This window comes from Corvus brachyrhynchos, unplaced genomic scaffold (genome assembly GCF_000691975.1).
Source record: "Corvus brachyrhynchos isolate BGI_N302 unplaced genomic scaffold, ASM69197v1 scaffold309, whole genome shotgun sequence".
Taxonomy (NCBI): Eukaryota; Metazoa; Chordata; class Aves; order Passeriformes; family Corvidae; genus Corvus; species Corvus brachyrhynchos.
This window is the reverse complement of record NW_008240227.1, coordinates 1,390,937-1,407,225: the sequence shown is the minus strand read 5'-3', so window position 1 is coordinate 1,407,225 and position 16,289 is coordinate 1,390,937. Positions and strand designations below refer to the sequence as shown.

Here is a 16,289-nt window from a genome sequence, read left to right as displayed (position 1 = left end):
TTTCCCTTCCCCAATTTTCACAAATTTCGACACTGTATCCGCTGACAAAGTGAGTAGGTGGGGTTAGGAAAAGCATTTCTGCAGGTGGACTTTTTGTCATTATCTCTAATGTGTGTATGTACATGTGGATCCTGTAATTTTTCTGCCGTCTGGGCTCTTATTAGCTTTGTTCTGCTGCAGAGCTTCAAGTTTGATTCGTACTTTCCACCAAGTTGTCTCTGGGGTAGCCTCTCATCCCATTGATTAGCTGTGATATTTTTATGCTAACTAGCAAAAGGAGATTTTTAAGGAGAAATATTTTAAGAATTGTAAATGTGCTTTTCATCTTCTGGACACAAACTGGTACAGCAAAGGGGAGAAAAGTCAGCATAATGTGACCAGCCATTTCTGTAAGTTGTTGATGGAGCAGAGTTTGAGAACATCTGGACTGTGAAACGCACCTCTTGAACTTTCATTGATTGGTTCCTTGGGCTGTCAGCCAGGAAGTGTATTTTTAGATACTTGCAGCAAATCTTATTGCATGTGAGAGAATGCCAGATCCATAGTTTGTCAGCTGCTGTTTTTCAGTAAGTAGGGAAAATGGATTTGTGTTTAAGTTAAATAGTTAATTTGGTGCTGCATTGCAGGCTGCAATTTGTACAGCTGTACCTGAGTTAGCTTTAAACTGGGCGGCCTGGCAACTTCTCCCAGAGTCCAGCATAAGCTGTGGTAATCCTGAGTGCTAATCCAGAGAGGAAAACTATTGGCCTGGACACAGTAAAGTGATCTTTTCTTTCACTTAGCCATGGCCTCTGAAAGCAGAGATGGGAAAAATGTGTGTGTGTGTTTAGTTTTTATGGTTCACCATATATTTTTTTACCAGAACAAAGGGTAATAATTTAGTAATAAAAGGGCATAGTAATTTAATGGCAAATTGACTCCTTGTATGAGTGAAATGTGATGCAATGCTACAGTTACATAGCACACTAGAATACAGCTATTCCTTGGGACTTTTGAAATGGGGCATGTTCTTGTTAAAAGCAGGAGAAAATAGTTCTGCCCTCCAGCAGCAGTGGGCAGGGCAGTGGTGAAATGTATTTAAAGTGTGGGGCTGCCTGAACTGATCTAATCTCACTGGTTGCCTTGGTCCCATTGCATTCTGGAAGAGTTCTGCTCTTGGCTGAGGGTGCAGAGTGGTTTGGCCTGCCTCTGTGTGTTGGATTTTTAGCCTTTGGATGCTGCTGGACACAGCTTCTGAGTAGTGTTATTCTCTGAAGCTCATGACACTTGGTTTGGACACCGCTCTGTTTTGTACTCAGTAGAAGAGCGTGTCCAATATTACCAGCTCTTGAAATTACTTGTTAATGGACTATCTTGTCAAAACCTTGTTGAATCTTTGATTCAAGACAGAATTTTCCTATCCTGAAGCATTCCCCATTTTTCATGCTGTCTATCCTGCAATTTCTCCTGAAAGATCCTCTGTTCAGCATCAGTGTGGTAGGTCCATTAAACCAACCTATGTTGATAAGGTATTTAATCTGTGCTTGTTCAAAACTGTGTGATCTTATTACTGCAAACAATGCCTCAAATTAGATTAAGTACTTTGGAGCAGGTGTTATGTCACTTTAAAAACCACCTTCTAAATCACCTAATGTGTCTCTAAGTAGCATGTGAATAACTAAAGTATGGGCCAGCTTTCTTGTCTGAAAGACTGTTCATTTCTAGGACCTTAAAAAGCATAGGATTCTGATTGTCCTTTTGGTGTCTCTCCCATCTTGGCCCGCAGTGGACTCCTTTTGTCAGCTCTCACTGGGAACAGATGCACGGGACCACCTGAAAGCTTTTTACCCTCCACTGTTCAAGTGGTGTGAGCTTTACAGTTCATAACCTGTCAATTGTCAACATCATATCTTAAAAGAATATGTTGAGAGTGAGAAGAACTATACAGGAGAATAGGTTTTATTGAGGACCAGTGTTTTGGAGCTATGAAGATGAGGGAATGAAGGTTCACAAGATACTGCCCCTTTAAATCCCATATTGGTCTTTGCAGCAGGTTGTCTTGTTTCTAGTGCTTGTTTTTACAGTGACAAGTACAGTAAATCTCTCACCTGATGCCAGTATCATCTTAGTTCCTTGTAGGTATTCTTGGTTTATTGGAAGATTTGTATTGATTTTGATTTTTGTATTTCTATTTCAAATAAGATTTCAAAAAACAATTAATTTTTATTTTTTAAAATATTTGCGTATGTAAAATACAACCTACGCTTACAATACTGGAGGCTTTTCTTTCTTTTGGAAGGTGGCAGGATTTTTACCAACAGAATGCTCAACTGAAAGTCAGAAACTTGAGTACTAATTTAGATTTTGGCATCCGTTTCCTATGTGGTCTTGGGCTTTGTGTTTAGTTAGGAAATATGTACTCATTAGCTTATTTAAATTCTATTGAAGGTGCTGGGGAGTCTTTGGCTGAGAATGATAGATTGTTTAGCAGATAATGATTGGGTTGTAGGGATTACTGCAGTGGTGATACATAAAATATTTCTGAAAAATTTCTGAGCTGTTTCACCAACTCTTCATGGTTTTAATCTGGAAGCTAATACAGATGTAGCTTCTTTTCTCTCATCTGTCTGTCTTTGAACATGGTTTTCTGAGTTTCCTACCTCCTAAAAAAGTTTGATAACTAGACCGGTAAAGTGGTTTGGGGTTTTTTTAAATAAAGATGAGTTGATAAATCTTGCCAAAAGCCTGTGTTTGCAGCTGTAACAGATGCAGTTCTGTTACAAGCAGGTGACTGCTATGTGTTATAGGTTGAAGAGCAAAAATGTGTTTTATTTATATCTTGACATTTGTTTACTGTTCTGGGGCTTGCACTGCAGTATGGATCCCTTGCATAACGTTTGCTTGAAAAGCATCCTTTTATCTGCTCAGTGTATTAGACAGAACCTCCTTATTGGATATGGGTCATGGGACTTGAAGTACTAAATAAGATACTGCTAAAATAGAGCTGAGGAGGGTGGCAGGATGACTGCTACGTTGGGTCACACAGTGGCCAAAGCTTTTCTGCCTCTATGGTGCCACAGAATACTGAAGGATAGAGAACCAAGATTTTTTTTTGTGGGACAGTGTTGTTGGGGTTTGCTGTTCTCTTTATGATCTTCTGTTTTAAAGAAAATAGATACTAAATAGTCAAACGTGTGCTTTATATATTCCCTGTGCTGAACTCTAGGGTAGTAGAGTCTGTTGCATAAGCTTCCATTGTACATTTCTCCAGCAGACACTTTCACGTGTGATAGAAGTGTTCACAGAAAATTATTGTATCTCCTTTAATAGATGTTTGTTGTAATTATTTAATACACTGGCAAAAGCCACTGAGGTCTGATTTGAAGTTACTGCCAGGCTTTTTAAATGGGAATAACTTCTCTCTATCATCCCCCTAACTGCAAATGAACTACTATGGCTGTATATTAAAAGAGCAGCCTAGGAATTAACATGCATGACTTTTAATTGAAAATATGTGAGAGATTTTTGTATGCTATTTATTCCTTCCCATCTTGCTATGATTTGATAATTGATTCTACTGATTGGGTAGAACAACTACTGCAAAGTTTACTTGTGGGATTGCTGGAGAAACTGAGGGCAGATCCCTCTCTTTGCCAGTCCCTGTTGTGTGCTTTCTGGCTGTGTTGTCCGTGACAGCAGGAGCTTGCTGGGGCACAACCTTTGGGATTCTTGGGGCCACTTCAGGAAGGCTAGCTCCCAGGCAGGGACCTGTTTTTTGCGAGATTCATCAGTTTGCTTTCCCTTATCATGGTGTCTTATCACTACAGTTCCTTTAAATTTATGACCAAAACTTTCCAAAGGCAGGGAAATTCTTTCTTTTTTTCTTTTTCTTGTTTTTACTTCTTTTTTTCTCCCTTCATTCTTCTTCTTCTCCATGAAGGAAAAACTGGGGTTGAGAAAGCCACGGTCTTGTCCTATGAAGGCGCCTGAAGTGGCATTCAAACAGCTGAATCAGCATCAGAGCATTAATGCTTCTGTTTGCACCATGGTGCATATTTTATCTGCCTCTAAGATATTGTTGTTCTTATTGCTCAGTGCCTCTCACTTGCTCATGTTCTGCTGGGGCTGTAGTTTTACCATGTGTCTTTAGGGCCCTGGTTCAGAGTGCGTTGCAGAAGCCTGAGGGAATACTGAAGTAAATTTTTAATCTGAATCCCAGAGTACTATCCTCTTTGCTTTACAACATCTACAACATATTCACATCTTAATATGTTAGCAGTAGCACCAAATTAGTGTGCCACAGGAAAAGCTGGTTCTAGGCTCACAGTTTTAACACAGTTTTAAATCACAGTAAGAATAATTTCCTATTGAAGAGTGAACTTTGTGAGCCTTTAGCAACTGAGAAGTTGATTTTAAGTTTATCTTGCTGATGCTATCAGTGGAAGAACACAAGCTGACAGTTCTCCCCTCTAAATCAAAGGGAGTTTATGGGTGGGTGTTCCTGCATCATCTTTGAAATTTATTCAGTAGCTTGTGATGCTCTGCATTTCCTCATGTGACTAGAGTATCAGTCCTCTCTGTTCTTGCAGAGTTTAAAAAAGATGAGGGCTAGGCAGGGATGGTGATGTTAGGTATTCTTGAAAGGGGAAAAAGATAAATTGGACATTTTTACTTTCCATGTATGGTTTATTTTATTACCAGTAGCTGAATGCATTTTAATATGTATTTATATGAATAAGCAAGTAGCTTCATTCTGAAGGAATTCCGCATGCTGTGCAGATCAAATGCTTTTTAACATTTTCCAAAAGTACTTCTCTTGCATACTTCATTGTTCCTTTTTGCATTCCATACGAAATAACTAATGAATCAATTACCTTTGTAAAAGAGCCCTCACTTCCTATCCCTTTTCCAGGTGCAGTGGGAAGAACTGTTGCCTTATCTGTGTAATTTGCAGTGGACAAGCTAGGCAGACTCCAAACACGGGCTGGCCATGTGTGTGTCCCATGTTTCAGGCCTCAGTTAGAGGTGAGGGGGGAAGGCACACACTCTGCTGCAGGTGGGAATCCCTGGCCAGCTGACAGGGCTGCACTGGGTGGGCTGTGGCTCCAGGTGCTTCACAGGACTGTCTGAACTGGACCTGCTTGCTCACAGCTTGGACTGAGTCCCTCACCATCAGTACTTTGTGGCAGAAACCTGGCCTGTAATTTGTAGTAAGTGCATTCCATCACCTGCTGAGGGAACCAGGGTGACCTGGTTAAATGCACCAGCCATAGATTAAATAATGGCTGTCTATAAGACATGCTATAAGAAGGTAGTTAAATCTTGCCTTTTAGGCTCCTGGTGATCAGGAAAGACATTGCCAGTCAAAAGCAGTTCAGCTGTTGTGTCCCCACACCTCTGTGAGATAACTTGCCTCTGAAGTACAAGACAGATGTGAATTTAAGAATTTAATGTGTTTTTGCAAAGTGGAGTTTATCCTGCATGCATCACCAGGATTAAATGCTGCAACTATTCATAAATTTGCATTCAAAACAGCTGGGCTGTTTGTTTCCAAAAGCTGAATTAAAAAGCATAACACTGTCCGAGAGAAGAGCAATAAATTTCACATCAATGGGCTAATTGTTATATACTTGCTTTTAAGATACACAATAAAGCCATAAATTCATATAAATTTATTGCATTTTGTCTGGAAGGTTGCCCATAATACTTTCCAGGAATGACAAAACGTATGTATTTCTCCAAAATATATTTGTAATTTACTTGGTTCTTAGAATAAAATCTTTGGTTCCAGATGCTTGTTTTGGTTTGTGTAATAACTGGGTTTAGTACCAGTCTAGTTAGGTTTGTTATGATTGTGTGAGAAACAATTGGTCTAAAGGACTCTCTTCTCACTCTCCTTCCTAGATAGAAACATAATATTTATGGGCCTCACAGAGCTGTAATTGGCAAGATGCTTGGAAATCCTCAGCTTCAAGAGATGCCAACAATTTCGTGTGAGATTTTCTCTGTGCTTTCCCCCATTCTTATTGTAGTGTTGTGAATCTGTTGTATTTTGGTTGGCATTAGATCCTCTAGAAAACTAGAGGATACTTTTAAAATTTCTAAAGGCCTTTCATTCCAGAATCCGTTAGGCCCAGGATCTGAAGAAAATTAAAATTAATAGCTTGAGGAAGAGTCTTAAGGTTGAAGGCTAATGGCTGAAAGACAGTCTGAAAGTTACATTAATCTAAGGGTATGGGCAGAAACTCAAGCTTGTATTTATTGGAAGGTTAACCTCCAAGTAAGATGGGCAGCAGATACAGTGGATGAAAATTAAAATGTAGTGAGTTTTGCACAGGTGGTGACAGGCGCTGGTACTTTCACGTGACTAAGACAGATTGCCAGTGTCACCCCCCTGTACTGACACACACCTCGCACTCAGGGTGTCTCAAGGATTTGTGTTACTCTGCTGCTGTTGTTAAAAGCCTGAGTGAAATTCTGGCTCTGTCCAAATAAAATTTCCTCTTGGATTCAAATGGACTTCTGTTCTTACCTCAAAAGCCATTAACTGACTGCAAAAATTAGGTTCATGTGTGATAAAGTCAAATCTAATCAGAGATGACCTGCCAGGTATCCATATAGACCTAGAAACATTCATTCTAGCATGTTCAAAAGGGTATGTATTTTTTTCTTCACTATTCTAAAAAGTGGCTGGACCTGTCTTGCTTGGCTTGAAAACAAAAAGATGTCGGTGCACGTTTCTGGTTTGGCTTTTCACTGCAGATCCAGGGAGTAGGAAAAGAAGAGCTAAAAGCAACATCCAAGAGTTGACTCTTGACACATGAAAGCAAAAGTCCAAACTTCTCTGAAACTAAATTGCTTCCAGTAGTAATAATTTGGCTTAATACAACTTGACTAGGTTAGTGTCATCCCCAAACATTTAAAATTCAGAAATGCAATTGTTGTTAGCCAAGCAAATACAAACCCAACGTTGGGTTTCAAATTTAATATTTTAATATATAATCCAAGGGAGATTTGAGGGGCATTTGGTGTTTTTTTTCTTTGTTTGAGGGGGGCTTTTTGGTTGGTTTTGGTTTTTTTTCTTTTGAGAAACAGAATTTGTGACACAAAAAACCACGGCTTGTGGGGGGAATGGCTGTGTTATGAAATTTGTCCAAACGATCTTCTGACTATATGCTGACTGAGCCCAGAGTCATTTAGTTTCCCAGACCAGAAAAAGCCAGATGTTTTCAGTCCAGTGGAGCTGTTGATGCCAGTCTCTTTCCTAGCAGCATGTGCAGTGGCACATTACAAAAGCAAACTAATCCTGAGCTTCCCAACAGTGAGCCCAGAAGCAGCATTCGCACGGCATCCTGCTGGAGCCATTTATCCAAGCCCGTGGTCCCTGTTCGTATCCTTGTGCCGTGCTGTAAAGAGGGATCATCTCCCTGGGAGCCCTGTGTGGCCCAGGTGGTGCTGCTCTGTGTGTGCAGGTTTGACCTCACATTCCAACCAAGGTCCCACAGCAGCAGCTGCAGCCATAGGCAGAGCAGGAGATGTTCAGGCACGCGGTGAAATGCTGTGAGCTGCCAGCCCTGTGCCTAATCCTGATGGGAAACACTAAGCCTGCTTTTAGGCTCTCCCTGACTAAGGAGGCCCAAACTTTGAAGACCGAACAAATCTGTAAAGGGGCCTTTTAGCTATGTGATTGCTCTGTTTTGTTTGTTCTCTGGACTCAAGAACCCTGTGGTGTGGAGACTTTTTCTACCACATGCAGAAAATATAGATAGCTGTTGGGATCACCAATTTATTACAGCTAAATGAGAGTGGTTTGTAAAATGGAAAGGGAAATGGCATGCTTGGAATTACTCCAAGAGAGAAAGAGATCAAATTAATAATCTGGCTGAATGAATGCCTGTTGTTTATTGAGGAGCTAAGAACGAACTTGATATTTGGGTAGCCTTTTTAGATGGACAGGTTTTGCACACTTTTGAGATCCATATTACTCTCATTATTTACCATAGTATTAAAATTCCTCAAGCAGAAGACCCTCAGTGCAGAGAATACCTTTTCTCTGCCCCGTGGCATCCTCTGAATTAGCGACACTGTGGATTGTTGCAGTACCTGCCAGACCTCTGCCTTTTCTGGAAAATGTTGGGAGTGTATGGGAACCATTAATTCCAGCAGTGCCAGTGTGCACTGTGTAGCATGAGCTGAACAAGATCCCAGAGGAGCTGTGGGGCAGCTCTTGTGTTGAAAGCGTATTGATGCTGGAGTATTTGCAGGGCCCAGAACCTATCTGGAGACCTGCTACACAACCCCTGCCCTCCCTCCCCAGTTCTCTGTGAAGAAAGAGCACAAGGAAAAAGGAGCATGAACAGAGTCTTTTCATAATCTTCCCAAACAGAGCAGCTCCTCCTGTTTCTTTTGGTCTGGAAGTACCATGTGCTGCACACCTGCAAGCTCCTTGGAAGAGGGTGGGCTCTCCTCAGAGTTTTTTGGATTAGTCCTCTTCTAAAGGCTTGCTTCCAGCTACTGTTATTTGTTCTGTAGTCCAGATTTGCAGTACTGAAATGTTCAGGATTCAACCAGTGATCATGTTGCACTTGTGAAGAGTTTATTGTAATTGTGCACAAGATCATTTTTCTTTTTTTTGGCCCATCTAAACTTCTCTCTAGAAAGTGTGAGTTACACTTAGGAATAATGAGAGTCTTTAGTTACATGATTACATGCTCTTTTTTTCCTAGAACAGCATTCTGCTTAATTTCAGCATATAGGATGATTCCACAAGGGGATAGAATTATGACTGCATGAGCAAGTGCAAATCTGCCATTTCCTAATTAGTGAATGCCTGATGGGTTTTTTTCCCCCCCAATCTAAATATCTTTCCTGTGATCAAGGGGTTTTTTTCCCCTTTTTTTTAAAAAAGTGGTGTATTTAAAAACTTTGCTGTCAATCCCTCCATGAAAAAGATGCAAAATTCAATGTCCCTTCTTCCTTGCAATAAAAAGCTCCATCTCTTGTGCCTCTTTTCTTTTGAATGCTGCATAGGAATGTTAAAGATTAAGGAAGTTAATTTGCTGTTTGTTTTCTGTGTTGCACCTCAGCATTCATATTTTTTTGACAAATCTAATACTTTATCATGCTCTTCTCTTAAATAAGGCATTAGGTCAGTTTAATCAAAAGAAGTTTTTTTTAATATCATAACCTGTGATTTTTCCTGTTGGGGAAAAAAGAAAACCAATTTTGTTTAACCTGAAGCAAAGCAGGGAAGTGCTGGGACCACTCCTGCAGATTTGTCAGGCTTTTCCCTTCAAATGTACAAGTTGCTGGATTCCTGAAGCGAACAGTTTTGGCGTACATGACCAATAAAACTTTCTAAATGCAGATGATTGGAGCTAATTAAAATTCTCGGGACAAAACCAGTTGTGATCCTAGGGAGCCTGGAAATTTCAGTTCTTGGAGAAATGGAACTTGCAGTAGTAGCAATGAGTGATCACATTAGGTTTTTGGTGATCCTCAGGATGATATCCGTGGTGTTAATCACCAAAAAAATTTGGCTGGGCTAATTCACAAGAGCTAAATGCAGTTACCCCATAATCACTCTTGCCCTTTCTCTTTGAAAGCTTCTGGGGTACTGTCTGTTTAGATGTTTCCCCTACTGTTATTACTCTCATTTCAGATTATTCGTTTTCTTCCTGTTTTTCTGAATAGCTCTCTGACCTCCTTAGGATTGCTCAGCTGGCACATGAGTAGCCGTCATTTGCATTTGAGCTTTAGAGTGCATAAGGCTCTCAAGTTATAGACTGAAATAAGAATGTGACTTGTTTGCACAAAGGAAGCAAAAGTCTATTTCTTGTTGTGGACTAGATTCAGAGGAAAAAGCTTCATTGTGACACAGAAGGAGAAAAACCCCCATGGAAGCCCTCTTCCTTTGCACCCTTTCCCCAGTCTCTTCAATGATTTCATGCTGGGTCTTTGCTCCAGTTGAGTATTGCCAATGGCCAAGGCTCTGCACATTGTCCTTCAGTATTTGTGTCTTTCTGCTCTGTGGGGTTTGTTTCTGTGCACAATGCCTTGCCCTGTACTCTCACTTTTGCTGACACAACTATTTTTGGAGCTGTACTATGACCTGTATCATGGAAGCCATCCTGCTTTTTTTTTTTTAAATGGATGGGGTGTGGGCAGAGGAAGGAGCCAGAGCTGGTGAGAACACCAAAACCCCACATTGCAGCCACAGCAGTGTCTCCTCAAGTGGGGCCTGTGGCATTTCCTTTGAATGCAAGCTCTGAGCCTGTCCATGTGTCTTAAGCTGCTGTTGGGGGGCTTATTAAAAGAACATGTCAGAATTTGGTTTTGTAGCTACCTTGTAAGGGCACAAACTTGGATACTTCAGTTAGCATCTGAATTTTGTACAGGAGCTTACAGCTTCATGACAATACGCCTCAGAATATAAGCAAGTGCAGCAAACAGCTCTGAATCATGTTGTCTTGACTTCAGCTCAGCTGAATAGGGTACAAGTTAGTAGGGACTTTGGTGCAAAAGGCTTAAATTAAATCATCTTCCTACTCCCCACCCCCAACTGGGCCCACTACATTGTGACACATATTTTGTAAGACTGTGCTTAAATCAATGCTAAAAGCCATAGTTTTCATGCACCAGTGGAGTATGGATTTTTTTTTTTTTAAGTTTGCTCTTGGAGCTTTGTTTTGGTTTCTTTTTTTTTTCTTTTAGCTTAGAGTGTATGTGCACCATGTGCTATGCTTTAGCATACATTTTCCAAACTCTGTTCTATGCTTTTTGTTGTTTCAGCTGGATTTTATCTCCTATTAGCAAGCCCCAGCCAAGGTGAGGTGACTGACAATAGAAGGTTCATCTAAACATTAACAAATTAACTCAGGCGCGATGTGTGCTGGGCAAGGCCAGCAGCCCGGACCTTTGCTCAAGTGCAGCACATGACCCCAGTGCCCGGCCTGCACAGCCTGGGAGCTGTAAGCAGGTGCTTGCCAGTGCCCCTGCAGAGGAGAGGGTGAAAAATCATAGTCAACCCAAGGGCACCTCACAGAAGCTTTGGGGAGCACTGGCATGTGTAGTAAGTAAGGGTACAGAGAACAGAGCAAAGCTGAAGGGCTGGGAAGGCAAGGACAGTAGTTTTAAGTATTTTGAAGGTCTTGCCTCAGAAAGAGCTCAGTGATTGGGGTACAACTTCCTTCAGCTATTGCAGAGGGGTGAAGAGCTGAATCATCTTGGCTGAGATCTGAGCTGTGATCCCACACATTTTAAGCTGGTCTACTAGTCTGCAAACTTACACACTTCCCATCAGATTGCACTGTCCTCTTGGTACATAGAGGATGTCAGTCATTTAGTCCAGTGGATGTTTCTGGTTGTTATACTGCTTGAAAGCTTGTACTAGAAACTAGTGGGACAATTCTTTCCTTTCGGTTATATCTCCCTTCTAAACTGTTTCTGTTAAACTTTGGAAACCGTGCTCCTTGTACAGCCATCTCACCTGGAAAACACACCACGGAATGAACAGAACTGCTGAACTCTCAGGGAACAGGCATTGCCCATGCTCATGTGGCAGCTCAGCATGTACTGTGTGCTGCCTACTCTCAGTTCAAAGTGGGGAAAAAAGCCAAAACCCCTGGACCTGTTAGTAATTCCATCAGTTGAGACTATGAGAGAGAAAGCTTTTTTGTCTACTGAACATTGAGTGTGTTAGGTGGGGAAAGGGCTGTATGGAAAAATTTTCACTCAGGTGATGGATGGAATACCCAAAAGTTGCCCTTTGCCCGTCTTTGGTGGCCAGGAGAAGAGCAACATCATTCCACTTTGCCTACAGGAAAATCCTGTAGGAATACAAGTAAGAGATAAGTTTAAAAGAATAAAATCTCCCTGCTGATCCCTGCTGCCTTTAAACACCACTCAGTTGCACAGAAATTTCATGTGGAAGTTGCAAGTGGTTTATGTTGCTATAAAATGTGATTTTTGAAAGGAAGTTAAAAACAGATAGATGAGGTGGAGTGGATGGTAAAAAAATACGTTTTTGCAGAATACTAGTATATGTTAAGATATTTCTATTGCTTGTATATAAAGCCTGGACAGAAGCATGAATCACAGTAATCCATTTAGGAGATAGATAAATACATATACACAACCTATTACATCTTTTTTGTCCTCTTATTGCACTTACTAACTCTACTTGTCTCTTCAAATCATTAGATTAGCTAATACATTAGTCATTTTTACCAGAGATTACTCACGTTTTGCCACGTTTTCTTTCAGGAAGGTTGCACTGAGTCCTTTGGAGAGTTGAGTCCTTGTCTCTCCTTTCAGGTGTCTCGGCGTTGCTCGTCTCAGCCCGGTGAGCTCCTTGTGTCATGGTAGCGATCCCTGCGGCTGTGGCAAGCTGGACTCTGCTCCCTGTGGAGCCAGCAGCGCTGTCAGAAGAGCTGCTGCCCTCCTGCCAGCAGCTCCTTCAGGCCTGGGGTGAGCAAACTTTACCTGTAGAGCTGCCAGCTCCAGTAGGAGGGAGCTGGCCTGGCTTATTGCTGCTGTCACTGGTCACATCCGGTTCAGAGCCCCGGTTGAGTTGTAAAACACAATTCTGTATGATTACAAATGTGCTTCCAGCTTTGGGAAAAAAAGAGACTGTTCTGGAGGGACAAATATTTAATGTTTGTGTCCTGGCCTGTTTCCTCAGAATCTTAGGATTAACCAAAAAAATTTGATTTCTTAAATCTAGATGTACAGTTTTTGTCACTGTTTTGTTTTCTAAGTCTCCTTTGGGAGGGAGATTGGAGTTACCAGCACTGTGCTGTCTCCCGAATAAATGGTGAGGTTTTTGCTAGATTGAGAAGCTTCCATATGTATGTGTGCCTGTCTTCAAAGGCCAGTTTCCATCAGTCTTATTCCCATTTCCTAAATCAGCTGTATGCCCACATACTTTTTATTCTCCAGGCCTGCAAATGCAGTTCGAGCAGGATTCTCAGTTTTCTCAGTCTCACAAGACAGATGCACAGTACCTCATTCTTGACCATTTTCTCGCGCTGAGTGCTTAAAACAACTGGTTTGGGTAAAGTTTTTCATTCAAAATTGTTTGGGGTTGTTTTGTGTTGTAAAAATGTCAACTCAAAGTGAGATGTTAGGGAGCTAACATTTCAAAACAAGCCTGAGTCTTATATTTTAGTTTTGTTGTGCTGGTAGGTGTAACAATTGCTATCAGAAACCTCTGTTTGATTTAAATATTCGTAATTTTAGGCAAATGTTTCAGTATTTTGCTGCCTTAGGGATATAGTAAATAAAGTAATTTAAGGAGTACAAAGGCCAGGGAATAGACTCCTATTGATACTTGCATGGATATCAAATCAAGTTTCTGCTGTATTAGCAAAGCTTTATCTGAAAAACATTTACTTCTTACTCTGTCTTTAGAAGTATTACAAGGTTGCAAATAAATGGAGGGTGTGTGTCTTTCTAATGTATGTGTAGTCTTTTGTTTTAAAGTTGTCCTCTTCATATGACTGATTAAATTGCTTTTGGCTGACTTACCTACCTGAGGAGGATGATCACAATGTAGAACTTTTCTTCTTGCATACCCAGGCACATTATCTGGAAAATGTGAAAATGTATTGGCTCCATTATACGTTTTTGTAAAATTACAAAACATGAAGTAAAGCCTTGGAAATGGCTCTACAAAAGATGTAAGTTCAATTTTATTTCTTCGTATCAAGTGATTGTTAAGGATCTTAATGTAGCTACATTTGTATGTCTCCAGTGTAAATACTTGACTAACAATTCAGCCTGTAAGTGACTCTAGGGTAAAGTTTAGTATAAGAGGATTTTCCATGATCATCGGTGTTATTGTAAATAATTCTAATTTGCCAATGTTTATTTCTGTTTAATCAAAATAAGAGTCTGTTTTTATGTTACTTTTTAAAATTATGTAGCATATACTCTTCACAATAGCTTCACAAGGTCACTCATGATTTTTAAGAGGTTTTGTTTGTTGTGTGGTATTCCTCATTTTTCCTGCTATCAAAACCTGTGTATCGGTAGGTTTCATTCTCACAGGCTTGTCCTCTTTTTCTCTGGTGGCCGTGCATTGCTCCAGGTACAGCACAAGTGGAGATTTTGCCTTTTCCAAATGTGTTACTGGGTTTTGTTGGTCAAAATACCGTCCTGATAACAGCCCATCTAGAATGTTTGACAACATGAATTAATTTCTGGAAGAGACTTCCTGAGGTAGCAAAGGGAGTCAGAAGCAGTTCAAATTGGAAAATGGAGAACAAACCCCTGGACGTCATTGACAATGTTAATGCTCATGTCTAGAAAGTATAAAAAATTGTAGAAAATTGTTTTCCAATAGAATTTATGCTCCTGAAGTCGTGAGCTTTCTCTGAAAATCTGCTTCCCTCTCTGATCTTGGTTATCTTTCTCAGCAATCTAGTGGTTTACAGCAAGACCTGTGTTCTTGTGGAATTATGTATGTGTCTGTGTGTAAAAATAAATGCACTGTAACTGTACAGCTTCCATAATATGGAGGAATTAACCTGGAATAAAAACACTTTGAAAAAGAATCATGGGGGGAATTAAACTATTAGACACATTTGCAACATGACAGAAATCAGTGTAGCCCTTTGGATTTCTTTCAGCTGTGTTTTAGATAACTTTGTTTTGCTTCTGCAGAGACCTAATCTTGCAAGGCTAGAACTTTTATGCAGAGCAGCTGGAAGTAGTTAAAATATTGGAACCACTGCTGATTTGGTTGCATCCTCCAACATGACCAATCCTCAGTAAGTACCATGTGATACAACTTACTTTAAATGAAAGGGAACAGGCTGCTACTTGGAGAAGAATGATGTTGTGACTTCAGGAGGGTTTTGTATTTGTCTAAAGAGTGTGAATTAACAGAAGATAAGTGAATGATGCTGTAACACATGCCTGATGTGTTACGAACAGCAGTGGCTGAAAGCTAGAATGTTATGTTACTTTTAGATCTGTTTATCTTTTTCCTGCCACCAAAGCTGTCTGCCAGCACAAGTCTGTTTTTCTTTTCAATCAAATCAGAATATATCTGTCATTTAGTCTAAGAATACAGAAACTCAATACTGTTTGGGGAGGGAAGGTTGCACCAACTAATTTCCTTTTTCCTTTATGATACTGGAAATTTGATCATTGTGTGCTCTTTCATGCAAAACTGAACCAGCTTGGACTTTAAAAGGTAAATGCCCACAGGATAGCACTAAAGGTGAAAATCAAAATTCTTGCTAAAATTAGCTTTTACCTCTGGATTTCTGATTTCAGATTGTTTACACAGGAATACGGTTCTGTTGGAAATTAAAAAATCTCATTACTTTCCGTTATTAGTTACACATGAATAAAATAAAAGCTTTTAGGTTGTTCAAATAGTACTTCCATTTAGCTCCTTTTTCTGCCACAGTATGACACAGCTGCAGTCTTTGCCTACCAAATACTCTACATAAAACAGCATTTTACTTTCTTGGGTAATTCTGGCAGCAGTTAATTCCTTTTAATTCAAGAGTAATGTCTTCCATCTGGAAGAATTAGTCTAATGGTGAGATTGACCAATGGAAACTTTCAACATAGAATTTTAGTTCCTTCACCCACATCCTTAAATTACATCCTTATACAAGACACACCGGTTAAGTGGTCTTCTAAAGTATTCTCTTATTTTTTGGGGGAGATAAAGGAACTACTAATCAGGTTTCTTAAATTGCTGGAAGATTTTAATAAGCTTTAAAATAAAATCACCAATGCAATTTTTGCAGTCAAATAGCACAGGGTTCTAAGAACTTTTTAACTATATCCCTATGGAAAAAGAGTATCTTCACACCTGCTGTTGAAAACCTCTGACTATAGTCTGAGATTTCTTCAATGTTACCAGGCTCCCCCTGGAAGAAAGCTGGAGAAGTTTGTGCTTGCACCTACTTGGAATCAAACAGGGCAAGCAGCTTTGCTGGGTGCTGCAAAGATCAGCCCTTGACGTGCAAGCGGTGTCCTACAGCCAAGTCATCCTGTGCATGCACTTAGTAATGGTAGCGGATAAAGTTCCTACAGAAGTAGTATCTTGTTCTAAATGTGGGAGACATACACATTGTCAGACTGTTTTTCCCTGCCTGGAGTTTCCACTAGTGTTAGTGGGCTGCTGTAAGAATACATGATCAGATTTAGAAGCTGTACATAAGGTTAGTTAAGATAATCTTTATGGACGAGGCCATACTTCTTCTGAATCATTGTTCCCTTTCAGAACTATTTTGAAATAACGTGTAACAGAATGATCCTTTTTGGGTGAGTGTAACAAAGCTGCCATC

The 16,289-nt window shown here is 40.2% G+C and overlaps 2 protein-coding genes across 6 annotated transcripts in view; one reads left to right on the top strand and one right to left on the bottom strand.

The window, feature by feature from the left end:
• NRG4 (neuregulin 4) overlaps positions 1–12,303 on the bottom strand; it is a 46,368-nt gene extending 34,065 nt beyond the window's left edge. For both annotated transcript variants that reach the window (XM_017745167.1, XM_017745169.1), the window contains exon 1: positions 12,222–12,303. The gene's annotated coding sequence lies outside the window, so the exon portion shown is untranslated. The remainder of the gene's footprint in view (positions 1–12,221) is intronic.
• A 58-nt stretch (positions 12,304–12,361) lies between these two features.
• TMEM266 (transmembrane protein 266) overlaps positions 12,362–16,289 on the top strand; it is a 58,850-nt gene continuing 54,922 nt past the window's right edge. For 3 of the 4 annotated variants that reach the window (XM_017745160.1, XM_017745159.1, XM_017745161.1), the window contains exons 1-4: positions 12,362–12,447; positions 12,919–13,033; positions 13,558–13,658; positions 14,644–14,750. In XM_017745160.1, coding sequence (XP_017600649.1) covers positions 14,737–14,750 — 14 coding nt within the window. In that variant the 5' untranslated portion in view covers positions 12,362–12,447; positions 12,919–13,033; positions 13,558–13,658; positions 14,644–14,736. The remainder of the gene's footprint in view (positions 12,448–12,918; positions 13,034–13,557; positions 13,659–14,643; positions 14,751–16,289) is intronic. The other variant, XM_008641955.2, reaches the window with a different exon arrangement.